This window comes from Microtus pennsylvanicus, chromosome 11 (genome assembly GCF_037038515.1).
Source record: "Microtus pennsylvanicus isolate mMicPen1 chromosome 11, mMicPen1.hap1, whole genome shotgun sequence".
NCBI lineage: Eukaryota > Metazoa > Chordata > Mammalia > Rodentia > Cricetidae > Microtus > Microtus pennsylvanicus.
Genome location: NC_134589.1, coordinates 42,904,482 through 42,920,614, shown reverse-complemented (window position 1 = coordinate 42,920,614; position 16,133 = coordinate 42,904,482). Strand labels below are relative to the sequence as shown.

Sequence of the window (16,133 nt, the reverse complement as noted above, 5' to 3'; positions counted from 1 at the left end):
AAAGGCTTCTGGGTCTCGTGGGCCGTTATTGCTCCTCTAGGATTGCCTCTATTTCCCAGCAGGCACTGCGGGCTGGGCGGATGCGAGTGGTTCTGGTGTCAGGGGGTGACGTGTGGCTATCGGGTCCTGTATCCGTGGCAGCGGCCTGTTGCGGTTACCATCTGGGCCGTAGCGTGCCGCCGCGACGGGTCGGCAGGTATGTCGTGATTTGAGGTCGGGGGACCTGGTGGACTTGGGACTTGAGGGCGTGGTGACACCGCGCTGAGGGTTGGCAGGCCCAGGCCGATAGCGGTGGTTTAGAGAGAGCCGGTTTACACCCAGCTCAGCCCTAGAGCGCGGCTCCCTGCCATCTCCGCGGGAAACCGAAGCTCGGACAGTGCAGGAGGATAGCGTAGTAAAGACGGCCACGTCCTTTGCCAGTCGTTCCTGACTGTGCCCGCACCTTCTCCGCACCCCACAGCCGCAGCTGTCCATAGTGCTTGCGGAGCCCGTCACCTCCCTCATGTTTAGGAACCTCAACCCCAGGTCCTTGGTACATTTGGTGGAAGCTGGGGGCGAGGCGGGGTTCTGTTAGTCCGCTGCGCATCATTTCCCTGCAATTCGCTTTCTTACCCATCTCATTCAACTGTCCTTTCCAGCCACACATTCGGTCCACCCCACATTCATGGCCATCACGCTCGGCTCTTTTCCCTCATCTCCAGTTTGCTGCTTTAAGAGATCTGTTACTAAATTCCGTATACTCAGAAACCATCTCAGCTCCGAACTCGCCTTTAGCTTCAAGTCTTTTCTTCTGTTAAGCCTACCGTTTCCACATCCATTCATTCCGCAAACATTAACAGAGTGCCACTTACCTGCAGGCAGCCTGCTTAGATGCTAGGCTCTCAGCGAAGAATCTGGGAGCAGCTGTTCCTTTTCCCTCCCGTAGGCCAAGGTAGTGATCTTTGCTAATCTGATCGACGAGCACTGCTAGCTGTTACCGTTATAGAAAGCCAAGTTCAGGGCTGGAGCTTCTCAGCATCCAGCTCTAGCCAGTCTAGCCTCGTTGCTCCCTCTTGTCGTTGATACCACAGCCTTTGTGTCAAATTCTAGCTTCAGGATCTTCCCATGCGCTTTCCCCTCTGCCCAGAATGCCTCTCTTCCACCTTCTCATAGAAGACTTTTTGGGACACGTTTAGTTAGGTTTCATATCTTTTTTTTCCCTGAAGGCTTTTGTTGACTGCCCTCTGCCCTGTGAGTGCCGCACTCTTGCAGCGGCTTCACAAAGCGCTGAGCGCTGTTCCTCGTGGTCTTATCACAGTTTGTGCTTGTTTGCCTGCTGTGTCTGACTAGAGACACTGTGTTCACTCTGTCCTTGGAGCAGGGATTCCAGTTTTTTGAAGAAATGCTTGCAAACGGAAGTTTAGATAGGTGTGTGCACCCTCATATTACACGGACTTTTCTGTAGCTCCTGGCCCAGTTAATCCCTGGTAGCTCTTAAGTGCTCAACTGTTTGTTCAAATAGAACAGCACAAGAAGACAATTTGGTTTTGAGACAGGGCCTCATGTAGCACAGGATAGCCTGGGACTTGGTTTGTAGCCCAGGTTGGTCCTAAATTTGTGTTGGGGTCCTCTGGCACAACTCTGGGGTCAGAGTCATCTATGAGTATAGCTGGCTTTTAGCGCTTTAATTTTTTTAAATTCACTCAGATTTTTTCTTTTTTTCATTTCAGTGCATGCATTTGAAAAGCCTTTTGGGGTGCACAAGTGGGGATTTCTAACTATGCTTATGGCTCACAGCTTAGGCCAGATGCACCCAAGTGAGCTGCTGTTTTTACTTTTTTGTTGGCTTAGTGATAGTTCTGTAAAATCACTTAATGCAATATAGTTTTTCAGGTTCCATGGCTGTTTTCCTCCATCTAAACTGTGCTGCTCCAGGGCAGGCACCGTGTTGCGTTCATCTTCACACCCAGCATCTAGCAGTGCTGGCATGTAGTAGGCACTCAAGAAATGTATGTTGAATGAACGATGCCTGTGACAAGCAACTGGACTTTATTCTTTCCTGACCCTTGCTCCTATGACATACCTCCTGACTGCCACTGTCACCCCTTCAAAGCAGAGCTTCTCTAGGGAGCCTGGAAGGGAAACAGGTGAGGCTGGGCGGTGGAGGCAGAGGGAACGGGGAGTGTGAGGCGGGCTTGCTGTTGGTATTGGGGACTGGAGTGGGCTGAAGTCGAGCCTGGATTTCCTTGGGTGTCTGGGCTGAAATTCAGGTTGGGGCTGATTTCTTTGCAGCTATGGCCAAGGACATCTTGGGGGAAGCAGGGCTGCACTTTGATGAGCTGAACAAGCTTCGGGTGTTGGACCCAGAGGTTACCCAGCAGACCATAGAGCTCAAGGAAGAATGTAAGGATTTTGTGGACAGTGAGTATCACTTGGAGACACAGTGCTTTGAGCAGATTCACTACCCCACCTTGACTAGCGCTCTTAGGTCTGCCAGAACGGAGTGCTTGCTACCTGGATTGAGCCTAGTCTCTGGATTCCCATGTGTACCCAGCCTTCTCTACTTGCCCTCTTGTGTCACCATGGAGTCCCACATTTAGTCCCCACAACACTAAATGGACTGGGGGAAGGGGTGGGTGTTTTTTAGATGAATAACCTTAAAATTCTTGATAGAGAATTATGACTTGGGAAATAAATTATATATTCTGATTTGATTTCTTGGTAGAATAGTCTTGGTGGCAGGATCTGTGTTATTTGGAGTTAGAGGTGGTAACTGAAGTCTCCAGGAGCAGCTCAGCACAATGGTGACCTTTGGGCTACAGATCCCCAGAAGGCTTTCTTTCCTAACTGCTAAGCCAGCTCAGTGCCAATGGAAAAAGCCAGATATAGCTGGAGCAAGGGAATTTTCTTTCATTTTTTTTTGAGGGTCTCACTGTGTATGTTGTATGTTGGCCTCAAACTTAGGATTCTCCTAACTCAGCCACCCTAGTGCCAGGGTTCCAGACCTGTGTCACATACTCAGCTGAAGCAAGAGATTTATGGGCCATGGTGTTGTGGCAGGTTGCTTGGTGTCTGTTCCCAGTTTAGTGGTTGCTGTATGCTGTGGCCCACTTCTCTGGCCTATTTTCATAAAATAAAACAGGGCTCCAACATACCAAGAGCATTGAAAAGAGTGACTAGGAAATGGGGCACCTAAATGATGTGTCCTTTTTACCAGCTGTGGTTAGAGGTGGGGATCCCCACACCACCTTCTACTGGAACTTTGGCCAGTCCAAAGGCTGTGCTTGTGTCCTTAGAATCCGTTCTGGGGCTTATGCTCCAAGTCTAACTCTGGTATTGGTCCCTCTTCTCTATGGTAGACCAGATGGTGGGAGGCTCAGGTTAGTAGGCACCAGGCTGCTGTTACACAGATTAGAAGGGGCAGTTGGCTTTGCCTCTCTACTTCAAAGAAATGCTAATGAGAATGTTTTGTGCTTTCCCTCAAAGAAATTGGCCAGTTTCAGAAAATAGTTGGTGGTCTAATTGAGCTTGTGGATCAGCTCGCAAAAGAAGCGGAGAACGAGAAGATGAAGGTAAGATCAGCAGTTGGCCTTGGCCAGGAACCCTGTGGTCTTGTCTTTATTATAGGGATGGTAGGCTCATTTATTTAACACAGGTATTTAATAATCAATAGATGCTGGCCTAGTTAACGTGGTGAGCTTATGCCAGTATTTTCTTTCTTCTTTTATGCACATTGGCTATTTGTCAGCATGTTTGTCTGTGTGAGGGCATCGGATCCCGTGGAACTGTTGTGAGCTGCCATGTGGGGTGCTGGGAATCAAACCAGTGTCCTCTGGAAGAGCAGTCAGTGCTCTTATAACCGCTGACCCATTTCTCTAGCCCCCAGCATTTTTTTTAAACTTATTTCATGTGAACGAATGTTTGTCTGCATGGATGTCTGTGCACACACATGTGCACGTCTAGAGACCAGAAGGTATCAGATCCTCTGAAACTAGAATTAGAAATGTTTGGTTGTGAGTTGCTTTATGAGTGCTGGTAATTGAACCTAGACCCTCTGCAAACACAACTAGTGCTTAATGGAGCCACCTCTCCAGTCCCCAGATTTTAGATTGATTTATGTGCATGACTATTTTGCTTACTTGCATGTATGTGCACCACGTATGTGCCTGGTATCCTTGTTCTTGGAGGTCAGAGAGGGTGTTGGATTCCACAGGACTGAAGTTACAGATACTTGTGAGCTGCCATGTGGGTGCTTGCAGCACTGAACCTGGCTCCTTTCCACGAGCAACCAGTGCTCTTAACCACTGAGTCCTTTCCAGCCTGGCCAGTACACACTTGTTGTTACTCCTTTTGATCTTCATGGTAGTACTGGTGGGTGTTTTTACCCTCCTTTTACACATGAAGATGTGAAAGACTGTCGGGTACAGATGGCTCGGTAAAAGGCGATCAGTTAAAAGTGATGCCTCCCAATGGGCCACTTTTTTTTTTTTTTTTTTTGCCATTTTTCACCAAGCCCTTTGGGATCAGTGGGTTAATAGTCTTGACTAGCCATTAAAACCATGGGGCTCTTCTCTCTTTTCCCCTCCCAAGTGGCTTTTCCCTTTTGAAGAACTTAGGTGAGTTTAAACCATGCCTTCTTTAAGTGCCATGATGTTTCTTAGGCCATCGGTGCTCGGAACTTGCTGAAATCCATAGCAAAACAGAGAGAAGCCCAACAGCAGCAACTGCAAGCCCTAATAGCAGAGAAGAAAATGCAGCTAGAAAGGTAAGCAGCCATGCTAAGCCAGTACTCAACTGCAGATTCTCATTTTCCTACTCCATCACCTTGTCTTTATGCATCATTTCCCAGGTAGAGCACCTCACTGGGTATCCTGGAGATTTTTAAAAATAAATTTGATAAGGAAGTGGGGACTTAGTTAATTCCAGATGGCTTCCCAGTCTGAGCACTGTTTCTTGTAACAAGGGCTGAGGCCACCTCCTGTGCCTTCCCTAGGGATGGAGGTTTCTCCTGGGCGGCTCTAAGTAGGGCTTTGCTTATTTCACACTCTTGCCCTGGCTTCATAGCTAACCATTTCTTGCAACTATCTAAAGCTCTATACTCTCAATTATCTTGTTTTTATTTCCTTCTTTTCAGGGCTTCTAACAATTTTGTTTTTCAGGTATCGGGTTGAATATGAAGCTTTGTGTAAAGTAGAAGCAGAACAAAATGAATTTATTGACCAATTTATTTTTCAGAAATGAACTGAAATTTTCATTATTTATAGCAGGAAAGCAAAAAAGCACCCAAAACAAACAGAAAAACCTCTGTACCATTCCAGTGACTTGACTGATGACCAAGTATGTCATGGCAGTGTACAAGGAGGCAGTACTGCCATCTGGGGTCCCTCTGGGGCAGCTGCTCCAGTGCTCAGCCGTTGCTAGTGGCAGAGGCAGCACAGGGCCTCACCTCTTGCATTCTCAGCACAAACTAAACTTTGATCCACCTTTTTTTTTTTAAATTCAAAAAGCTCTCAATGAAAAGCAATAAATACCATTAGCAAATGGCGTGGTCTTTTCTGGTGCTCTGTTACCAGCCCCTCTGAGAACTCAGTGTTCTAACCCCCATTCACACAACAAACCAGGCAGTGATCATCAGCTACCTTTATTTGGACCAGACACACAAGTCAGACAGTAATAACCACAGCAATATGGTAAAAGAGCACCTGCTAGCACCCACCAATCTTTCATTTCTCCGAGGAGAGCCAGTGGAACAGCAGACACACTTATCCCAGTCTGGACAAGAGCTGGGAAGTACAAGGACTAGCAGGATAACTTGAAGACGGGGCTACCTTCCACTGTAAACCATTTCTGGCTTAGACTCGTAAGGCGGAGGTACAGGCAAAAAACAAAAAAAAACCAGGTAGTTTTTCATGGATGTTAAAGAGACAAAATTTTTGACATTAAGGTGGCCTAAACACCCAGTGCTCACTGGTTGACAAGTGATCAGCTATAGAGGTAGTTAGGATCTAGTCAGGTGTGTGCTAACTGGTTTGTTTGCCCGTTGTTTAGCAATGATGTGGCAGAACTTTGGCACCATTTTGCTGGTCCCTCCTCCTGCTGATGGCCTGCTCAGCCCTTGGGAGGTGAGGGCCTGACATGGTTCTCACCACTATCTTGTTCTTGTGTACACTGCTGCTTGTGTTTCAAATGCTGCTAAAACATGGGTTCAGAGCAGTTTTTCTTGTATTGTCCAGAAGGCAACTGTGCTGTGGGATTTCCACCACCAGGCTAGTGTCTGTTATTTCTTCTTTCTTTTCTCCTCGTTCTTGTAGTAAGGGTTCCGCAACATGAACAGGAGGAGTATAATGGGGATTATTAAGTAGGGGACATAGACACCTATGAGGGTCAGTCGTTCACGGAAATTCTCAGGTCTTACTCCTTTGAAAGCAACAGCTTTGGAGAAATCCTCAAGTAGAAGTGTATAGAGGATTGGAATTAATGTCGTTATGGTATGAACTGCATAGATGATGGCAGGGATTCGGATCCACCGGCAGCTTCCTGAAGCAGAGGAAGAAAAAAGGACAGTTAGGTTAAAAGTCATGTCTGGTGACTTCCAGGGTGTCTGGGACATGCTCTGCCCCTTCCCTGCTTGTCTGGTCCCTCTCAGCTCAATGGTTCTGCCTCCTCTTGATGGACAGTCAGACTGCACACATGAAAAACTAGATGTGTTATACCACTCAACAGGCAAGCTTATATGACAGCTAGGACCCAACCGAGGAAATGGGAGCAGCAAAGCAGCTTGGCCAGTCTGGTCTAGAACACAGCACCCATAAAGGATCCACACAGGCAAGAGGGCACAGCTGGATCCTGTGCCTATAGGGTCCCAGTGGGAAATAAACTTCCCTACTCAATGAGCTTAGTTTCCAAGGATGGCCACGGCTACTTCATAACGGCACTAATTATATGTTGGCATGTAGACTTTTTTAATATATATATATATATATATATTGTTTTGCCTGCATTCACGCTGTGTACAGTGTCCCCCAGAGGCCAGAGAGGGTGTTGGCTCTTCTGGAACTGGAGTTACAGATGGTTTTATATTGCTGGAAACCAAACCCAGGTCCTTTTGAAGAGCAACCAGTGTTCTTAACTGCTGGCCCATCTTTCCAGCCCCAAGAAAATTTTTTAAATGAGAAGTTAAGCTCTTCAGGGATTGGCTTGATGCTTCCAGCTTCTAAGGCAATATGCTATCCTAAGTGGAAGATAAGGCCACAGATAAAAGAAACTGTGTGTGTGGTGGGTTAAAGGGAACAAGCTTATGCTTGGCCTCAGGCTTCACATCATGAGGGATCCCTAGATAACTGAGGCAGCCCAGTTTACAGGACATCAGCTGAGCCCATTTAATGTTCCCTGTAACATCTATGCTAGCAGACACCAGATTCTTGAAGCTACAGGGGTTTGCTCCTCCAAGACATTTCGGAGCAAAACTAAGATTTCCCACACTACCAACCTTTGAAGAAGGCATATGCTGCAATGGGGAAGAAAGGCAGCTGGAACACAAGCTCACAAAACACGAAGGACTTGAACCACACTGGGGGGTCTTGCATCAGAGGGTCTTTGAACTCCTTAGAGTACCACCGCAACAGGTTGCTGAACTGGAAAAGACAGGATCCCGATGAGTACTAACACGTGGCGTGGCCGACAGAGGTTCAGTGGCTCCAGTGCACCAAGGCCCTCACTGTGCAGCCCTGGTGCAGCAGTGACATACACACCTGGCTCTGATGACATCCAGAGCAGTGGCTCTCAACCGTCCTAATGCTCTGACCCGTTTTAATAGAGTTCCTCATGCTGTAGTGACCTCCAGTCATAAAATCAGTTCATTGCTACTTCATAGCTATAATTTTGCTACTGATATAAATTGTTATGTAAACAGGTGGTATGCAGGATATCTGATATTCAACCCCTGTGAAAGAGTCCTTTGACCCCCAAAGGGGTCATGACCCACAGGTTGAGAAACACTGGCCTAGATGGTCTTAATAAAAACCTTAGTCGTGATTCAAATGTTACCTTCTTTGCAGAGTAAGCTTTCCTGGGCTCTTCAATCTCATCTTAGTGCTACTGTGCATTTGTCCCTAACTGCACTAGTACACACTAGCTGCATCACTGGGGAGCTACAGCAACTGCCACTTAGGACCATTCTGCTCGCATCTGTTGATAAGGAAATGGAAAACCATCCTGACAATACAACCAGACGTCTGGAGTCCTCAAATGTAGACGGCAATTGAATTTTCTTGGGGGAGTGTTGAGGGTAGAAGGGAAGTAAATTTAACCTCTATGGAGACATAGACATTTCAATCCTAATGTTACAAATACATCTGTTTTCATTCACTGGCTTCAATTTTTTATTAGACCAGCTGGGCATTGGTGGAATTACACCAGAGTACACAGCATCATGGTTGTGGTGAGGCCTGAGTCAGCAGTAGGGGTCTAGCTCCAGCCTCACACTTGTAATCAACCTAACAGACCAAAGTATGCAGCTCCATGCTGACTGGCTACAGGCAGTAGGCGATGGGAACCTGCAGCTGCCCACTCAGGCCTGTCAAACTTAACATCCTAAAGCAAGGTCATGCTCAGCTACATGGTCTAAGGCTAACCTGGGCTACATGAGATCTTGCCTCAAAAATGAAATGCCAAGTAAGTGTCAAGATATGATGCTAAAGGTGACTCCAGGGTGTTGATCTTATGATGGAAAATTTAGGGAGGTTTTTTGGTGTTAATTTCCAATCAAAAGATATAAAGGCTGTTGGGTATGGTGGCACTTAGTAATCCCAGCACTTGGGAAGTAGAGGCAGGACAGAGTTCAAAAACAAAGAAAAATCCAAGTAACAGCAAAGACAGGCTGGCTACTGTGAAATGGAGGCCTCGTTACTATGAGCTTTTAAGTAAGCACCCAAAAACACTGTTGTGTTGGGGTCACAGGCATCAGAGCACACAGATGCGAAACTGGATTCTTGGATGCCCTGAGCACTCTTCAGGGCAGTAAGGTAGGGACAGGAAAGGTTAAGTCAGCCTCTCTCGGGTCTCTACTTCCTAACCTGTAAATTGAGCAAGTCAGGCTAAATGTTTTTCCCCTCATTGCATTTTGTTGTTTGTTTTTTGAAAACAGGGTCTCTTGTAACTGAAACTGGCCTTGAACTCCTGATCCTCCGCTTCCCAGGTGTTGGGGTTAGAGATGTGCACCACCACACACAACTTTACATTATAACTACTTATTTAGCAAGATTTATTTCAGAGTGAAGTACTGGCAGGCATTTCTGCCCGTTTGAATGCCGCTGTAAACAACTGAGCTGAGGGTGGCCTACTCCGCAGGTCCAGACGATGTGCGGTACTGCAGAGCTAAAAGGCTGCAGGGTAAGATCAGCAAAGCTGGCTGCCCCGCTCCCAGGCACTGGAGCCCATAGGGGCTGCCACCTACCTACCGGATGCCAGCACAGCCTGGACAAGCAGTGAATGTGGTAGCTGGCGGCAAGGGCCTGGCTCCAGCACACGATTTCTCCATCTTTGTGTTCAGATGCAGTGAATTCAGATACACAGCGGTGAACACGGATGAAGACCTGTGTGCTTGGTCCATAGCCAAAGATGTTCCAGTTTAACACTACCAAATCTAAGCACGCAATTGCTCAATATCATTTAAGCCCTGCACTCCAAGATTTAAAAGAAAAAACTTTCCATTTACACCACACCTACCTGGAACTAGTCTGCTACAGAATCCTGCAGAACCTCAATTAGGATCAGGACCGACTGCTTTTAGATCTATGGGCTCACATGGTTTTCTTATTTTAACAGGATTGGTTCACTCAGTTGCAAGAGATACTACAAAATGGTTCCTTTCCTTTCTGTTTGAACCCAAGCTTGTCTTTAAGCTCAGCCCAGGTGATTTGATTCAAACAACAAAGTTTAGTTTGCAAACTCAGCTCAGTCACTGAGGCCTTCCACCTTTTTGGGGAAAAACCCTAGATATGTTTTAGCTTCTTATAAATGGTCTTTTTGTGGGTGTAAATTTGGGCTTTGCGGTTTGTTTTACAGACAGTCTTGCTATGTAGCCTAGGTTGGCCTTCAACCCAGTGAGTGATCCTTGTCTCATAGCCTTCTGAGTACCACCAAACCGGTTCTAAATTCAGGGATCATTCAAGACAATCTGTGACTGACTTAAATCCCCAGATTATTATTTTCTCCATGGAGAAGCAACAAAATCACTCCCCATCCAAATGAAACAAGAGGGAGGAGGGGATAGTGCTGCAGGCAGGGTGTTCCAGGTTTATGCCTTTAATACCACAGTTTTTGGTCAAGACATTAAAAAGGCAGGGCCAGCAAGACGGTTCTGTGGGTAAAGTGCTTGGTGCACAAGCCTGATGACCTAATTCCCTACCCAGAACTCCTGTAAAGATGGAGTGACAACTGACCCTACTAATTGTCCCGTGACCTCCACACAGGCATCACAGCACAATAATAATGAATAAAACTTCAAAAGGCAAAAAGGGGACAGAGATAAAGGGCTAGGCAGGAAACCCAGCACTGTGTGCATGCTAGACCATGGCCAATGCTACATCCCGAGCTTGAAAGCTGATCGGGCACGGTGACAATAAACCTAGAATTAAGTATTTGGGAAGCAGAGGAGGGAACCTGAGTTCGAGGCCAGCCAGGTCTAGATACTGAGTTACAGGACAGCTAGAGCACACAGTGAGACCCTATCTCAAAAACAAATGTTGAACTGGTGGTCTGTATGATGCTAGTCAAATTGTAGTTATTTGGAGAGTGGTAAGCAGGATGCGGACCAGCAGTCAGGAAAGACACCAGGAACGGTGAGGGAAGCAGAGGCAGCTGTAAGTAGTGAGACCCCATCTCCTAAGGCCCATCACTCAAACTGGGTGGAACGGTTCATGCCTGGAAACCCTGTACAGCTGAGATGGTGAATGTTTGGGTCTGAGGCTATCCTGGGCTAGCATGAGTCCCCTCATCCCTTACTTTCTTTTTGTTTTTCAAGACATTTCTGTGTAGCCCTGGCCGTCCTGGAACTCTATCTGTAGACCAAGCTGGTCTTGAACTTCCTGAATGCTGGGATTAAAGGCATGTTGTCAACCACCTGTTGAGACCCTTTTTCAAAATTACCAAAATACAAAAAACAAGGGTTGGCTTCAAAGTTACAGAGAAACCCTGCCTCAAAAAACAACAACAAAACCATCCAAAAGGCTAACTAACAGCTAGTGCCGTTCTGATGGCCTCTTTAGGGTTTCAGGCCCCTTGGTGGCAGGAGACAGATGGCAATCAAAGGTATAATGTCCTTATCCATGTCCAACAGGAGGACATGGCTGTAGTATTCAAAGGAATCTTCCTGGGTTAGACGGTGGGTCTTCAGTGTATCCCAGGTGACCTTATAAAAGCCAGAGGGAGATGTGAATACCTCTGACATGGCAATATGATGGACGGCCTGCAAAGACTGACGTGAAAGGGATGGCAGGCCTGGTCTAGGTGTGACTCTCAGCTCTATAAAACAAGCCACGAGACATTGGCAACTACCACAAAGCTGCAAGCAGCAAGGAACATAGTCCTCCTTACAGCCCTGGGACCTACCATTTTAAATTCCTAACTTCCAAACAGCCTGAGAATAAATGTAGGGTAAAGTAAGCCACTGCATTTTTGACCATGTGTGAGAGCAGTGATACAAAATGGTTTAACTTGTATACACACATAACACACACTGTGTTTTAGTGCTGGGATTTGAATTTAGGGCCTCATGCATGCTGGTTTTTTTTTAAAACCAAGGAGCCACATGTTAATCCTACAATTTATCTTTGCGTTTACTATCTAACCTATTATCGCAGAGCTGTGGCTGCACGCGGTACCCTAGTTACAGCCCTCTTGCAGTGTACTCAATGAACTGTTATTTTAAGGAAAAAAAGTTGGAGCCATAGAGCCCTAAACATGCCAAGAAACTCAGCCAGTTCTTGGAAAAACCAAGTGTTCTTGCCACATACTATCTAGAGTTTCCCTTGGAAAAGAAGGTTAAAGGTCTTCCTAGTTATGTGGTTCCACAAACAAACCAAAAGGAGACTTAAGGGAGTGGGGAGTGACATTGCTGACTGTGTCACTCCTAACTCCTTGTGTGGGTGGCACTCTTCCGGTGATGGAAGCGACAGTCTCCCCCTCCTCAGAGGGCACAAGATACATGCAATTTTGCAGACACCATTGAGAACTCCTGGATTTCAAAATTAAGAACTGCCCTGCAAAGAAGACAACATTTAAAGAGCATTTCAGAGGCAGTTCTTGTTTCTTTTTTTTCTAGTCAGCTTTTCTTTGAGTAGCCCTGGCTGTCCTGGAATTCGCTCTGTAGACCAGGCTGGCCTCGAACTAAAATCAATCCCCCTGTCTCTGCCTCCCAAATGCTGGGATTAAAGCCACCACAGCCCAGCAGTTCAAATCTTTAGGTGAGCAAGTCAGTCCTGCCTACAGCTCTACCCGTAGTTTGGAGAAGCATGCAGACATTCCCTGGAAGGTTATAGATTCAGATAAAGTGGGGTCAAAGAATGCAGCTCCCTTCAAATCCAATTCAAACAGTGTACGCACCTGCAGCTAGATCCAGACCCAGGAGTGATGTATGACCTACCACGCAGCACTAACCAAAGGCTAAACCCTTTAGGTAAGCTCGATCCTACTGGGGCTTTTTCTTTGAGGTTACGTTGGAGTTTTAAAGCCCATCCACACAACTTTAACCAAGTCCAACGGCTGACAGACATTGATTCACCCAGGCCACTTCCCTCAGCCACCTGCCGGAGGTGGAACTAAGCGAAACACACTCCGAGGACAAAGGGTTTGCAAAGGTTTGGGGAGTAAATGTAGCTTGAACCCAGGACCTCTTGAGTGCCAGGGATGCTCCTGAGAGGAATAAAGCGTTGGTCTTTGTCTTGTTAGACCCAGCTTGGGCTCAAGTCAGGCACCGAGCCGACGGGAACCGCGACAGCACGTGGGGGACCCCTGAGCCCTCACCTCCTGCGGGTACAGTTCGGCCGGGAGCACCGCCTGCAGGTCGATGAACAGCGTGATGGGGATGTGCGAGAGAAAGTAGAGGCCCAGCAGCCACTCGACGCAGCGCCTGGCGGCCACGGCCCCCATGTTCGTCCTGTCGGTTAAGACGCAGCTGACACGCCTGCACCGGGAGACCGCGACGTGGGAAGAAACCTGGCGCCCGCGCTGTGGGCCGCGCTGACCGCCCCCGACCTACGCAAGCCGCGCCCATTGGCCGAGAGGACACAGGCGCGGCGCGTGAGTGGGCGGTCGCCCACGGGCTCCGCCCCTTACCTACCCGGGCTGTAGTTTGAGCGACGGCCCACAAATAGTTCCCATTGGCTGTTGGGAGCGCAGTGCGACGGGGCGGGGCTCGAGCCGTCCACGTCGGCGGGCTCGTGTGCACCGGGTGGTGTTCCGTGCGGTGGGGTCCCGCGTGAGGCGTAGCGTTCATTATCTGCTTTCTGTTCCGGACCCGGACTTGTGGCCTGTGGCGCCGCAGTGACGGTGCCGGAGCTCCGCGAGCCTCGCCTTCGTGCTGGCTCCAAAAATCACTGTCCAGCCCAGAAATAACGATCTTATATCCTGGGGCCTGCTAGGCTCGGGACAAGATGGGGGCTGCCATTCGTTGAGAAGAGGGGGCACAGGAAGTGGGCTCAAAGGAAATTAATTCAGTTTGGGCTTGCAGACACTTCACAAGGATCGGACTTAGCAGTTGCTAAATGGTAGCGCTCTTGCCTAGCGCTCAAGAAGTCTGGGTTCTGTCACCTGAAACAGACCCCCACTGAAGGGCTGGGCGTGGGCGGACTTCAGTGAGGTCTAGGCCACCCTGGCCTAGGTCAGCCAGGGATAGAGAGACACAGTCTCAAGCCAAAACATAGAAACAGATCTTGAGCAGGCTGCAGCATTTGGATGAACACGCCTAACCGGAAGTTGGATGAACCTGGTGACTAGATCTGTAAGACAGCATTTCGAAGCGGTGGAAGGTTAGAGAGCGAAGTGCATTAAGATATCTTACAGATGGGGCTGGAGAGATGGCTCAGTGGTTAAGAGCATTGCCTGCTCTTCTAAAGTTCCTGAGTTCAATTCCCGGCAACCACATGGTGGCTCACAACCATCTGTAATGAGGTCTGGTGCCCTCTTCTGGCCTGCAGATATGCACACAGACAGAAGCTCCAACCTGGGGGGGGGGGTCTAGAGAGAAAACAAGAGAATGGCGATCGCAGGGAGGAGTGGAGCAGCTCCGTGGGCGGAGAAACCTTGTCTCAAAACAAACAAAAAGCCAAAAAAACCAGAAAAGAAATGGGTTCGAAGTTTCTGCCCACAAAGAAAGAAGTACAGTTAGGGAAGTGCAAAGATTAGGGTTAACCAAAGTTAGCCAAGATTAGGGTGTGCTTGAAGGAATCAATGTCCTTGACCCGGAGACCCGAGTCTCTTAGGCCCGTTTCCTGCGATGCGGGGTCTGCTCAGGAAAAGGATGTTGGAGCATCAGGGAGGGGATGATTAGGAAGATAAAGGTGATCCGAAGAAATTGGATCAAGAGTGGTTGAAGCGATCGAGTGTGGGACCCCAGGAGGACAGGGAGAGATGAGCCATGGACACTCGTGACAGGAAGAAAGTAGAGAGGTAAATGGCGGAGGCCCTGCTGAGAATGTCAGTGTCCTAGGAGTTTGGGATGTTCTGCCTTCAAGATGGCCTGGCTGTAGTGCTTTAGAGGGAAGGGCTTTGGAGACGTGGCAGTAACAGAGGAAGGTGGGTGAGGGTGGAGATGTGGCCTTGGGGAGCAAGAAGGCTGGTGAGCTGGCTTCAAGGAATGGGAAAATGAACAGCCTGGCCTGTGGGGGAAGTAAGCCCTAGACAAAGCCTGGTGCCAGTTTCTGAGGTGACTGCTGAGGGTGTGGACAGTGAGGAGGGGCGGGAGGGAAAACAGCAGCAGACATCTGAGTAGATGACCATTGCCTAGCCCAGTATCCAGAACCTTTTAGAGGTGCTCCCAGGTAATTTTTCTAAAACAGGACAAAAGGAACCTTAGGCTGCTGAGGAGAGTCTGTGTGAAGTTAAGGCTTTCGAGAAAAGCTATTCCGGTCCTCAGCTCAGGCCTCCAGGTTTATGTGAATAGCTTCCCTTCTCTCCAAACCATTCCTGTGTGTGTGAAGAGGGCCCAACGCCTCGTAAGGAAAGAGACTCTGTTTGTCCAGAAGTAACAAGGCAAGAGCTGCACCTGCCTCCAGCCCCAGACTAGCGGGAATGGTGTTTAGTTCCTTCTTCACAAGGTTTGTAGTCCTTTCCAGACCAGGGCCCAGGCTGGAGAGATGGCTCAGCAGTTAAGAGCACTGGCTGTTCCATAGGACCTGGGTTCAATTCCCAGCAACCACATGGTGGCTAAGAACCATCTGTAATGAGATCTGGTGCCCTCTTCTGGCCTGCAGGAATACAAGCAAACGGAACACTATATACATAATAAATCTTTAAAAGAAAAAGACTTCCCAGCACTCAGAATAGTCCTAAGGAAGGAGTGGCTGTTCTGAGTTCTGCTTAACCCTGTACAGTGAGTAGACCCTGTACTCGTACTCTATCCTGTGGCTTCCAGCTTCGGACGTGTGGGGCCCCAAGCAGGCTTCTGCCCAGGGAACACAGCATGTGTTCCGCTGAGTACCAGGCCAGGTTGTTATCTATAGATAAAGATTTCAAGGCCAGACGCCTCCACTGGAAGGCCCTTCCTCCAAATGAACACCACCAGTCCCAGTCTTGTGTTCCTTTAGTGAGAGCCCAGAAGTTCTTTTCTATTTTTAAGTTTTTGTTTGTTTTTTGAGATAGGGTCTCTTTACATAGCTTGAGCTGTACTGGAGTTCATTCACAGACCAGATTTGCCTCCAGCTCACAGAGATCACCCTGCCTCTGCCTCCCTAGTGCTAGGATTAGAAGTGAGTCACACCTGGCTCTTTTTTTTTCTTTTTTGGATTAAAAGCTTTATTTTTTAAAATAGAGCTTTAAAACTATCTTATAAAATTATTTCTTTGTTTTACTAAGCTGTGCGAGGGTGTCAGATTTTCTGGAATTAAAGTTAGAGGCACTTGTAAACTGTTATATGGTTGACGGAAATTGAACCCAGG

General features: G+C 47.9%; 2 protein-coding genes across 7 annotated transcripts; one reads left to right on the top strand and one right to left on the bottom strand.

The window, feature by feature from the left end:
• The first annotated feature begins 62 nt into the window (after positions 1 to 62).
• Ift20 (intraflagellar transport 20) lies at positions 63 to 11,102 on the top strand. Of its 6 annotated transcripts, none has more exons than XM_075991464.1 (6): positions 63 to 196; positions 1,873 to 2,126; positions 2,272 to 2,400; positions 3,466 to 3,551; positions 4,641 to 4,744; positions 8,037 to 11,102. In XM_075991464.1, exons 2-6 carry the CDS (start codon positions 2,054 to 2,056, stop codon positions 8,092 to 8,094), a joined length of 450 nt encoding a protein of 149 aa, XP_075847579.1. In that variant the 5' UTR covers positions 63 to 196; positions 1,873 to 2,053; the 3' UTR covers positions 8,095 to 11,102. The 6 variants fall into 6 exon arrangements, with proteins under 6 accessions (XP_075847579.1, XP_075847577.1, XP_075847576.1 ...); XM_075991462.1 differs by having other exon boundaries at positions 1,865 to 2,126; positions 8,037 to 8,231; XM_075991461.1 differs by lacking the exon at positions 8,037 to 11,102 and adding an exon at positions 5,139 to 5,520.
• Positions 5,605 to 13,230, bottom strand: Tmem97 (transmembrane protein 97). The gene is made up of 3 exons (XM_075991459.1): positions 13,003 to 13,230; positions 7,469 to 7,613; positions 5,605 to 6,516 (listed from the first exon to the last, which is right to left on the bottom strand). The coding sequence occupies exons 1-3, from the start codon at positions 13,126 to 13,128 to the stop codon at positions 6,257 to 6,259; spliced, it is 531 nt and encodes a 176-aa protein (XP_075847574.1). The 5' UTR covers positions 13,129 to 13,230; the 3' UTR covers positions 5,605 to 6,256.
• Between the last annotated feature and the right edge of the window lie 2,903 nt (positions 13,231 to 16,133).

Bases quoted from the DNA above. Each gene is read 5' to 3' on its own strand.
- Ift20 (XM_075991461.1), top strand. From the start codon at position 2,054: ATGACATACCTCCTGACTGCCACTGTCACCCCTTCAAAGCAGAGCTTC. The intron at 3,552-4,640 runs GTAAGATCAGCA...GATGTTTCTTAG, and splicing joins CGGAGAACGAGAAGATGAAG to GCCATCGGTGCTCGGAACTT. The intron at 4,745-5,138 runs GTAAGCAGCCAT...TTTGTTTTTCAG, and splicing joins AAGAAAATGCAGCTAGAAAG to GTATCGGGTTGAATATGAAG.
- Tmem97 (XM_075991459.1), bottom strand. From the start codon at position 13,128: ATGGGGGCCGTGGCCGCCAGGCGCTGCGTCGAGTGGCTGCTGGGCCTC. The intron at 7,614-13,002 runs GTGAGGGCTCAG...TGTCTTTTCCAG, and splicing joins CCGAACTGTACCCGCAGGAG to TTCAGCAACCTGTTGCGGTG. The intron at 6,517-7,468 runs GTTGGTAGTGTG...CCTCTGCTTCAG, and splicing joins AGCATATGCCTTCTTCAAAG to GAAGCTGCCGGTGGATCCGA.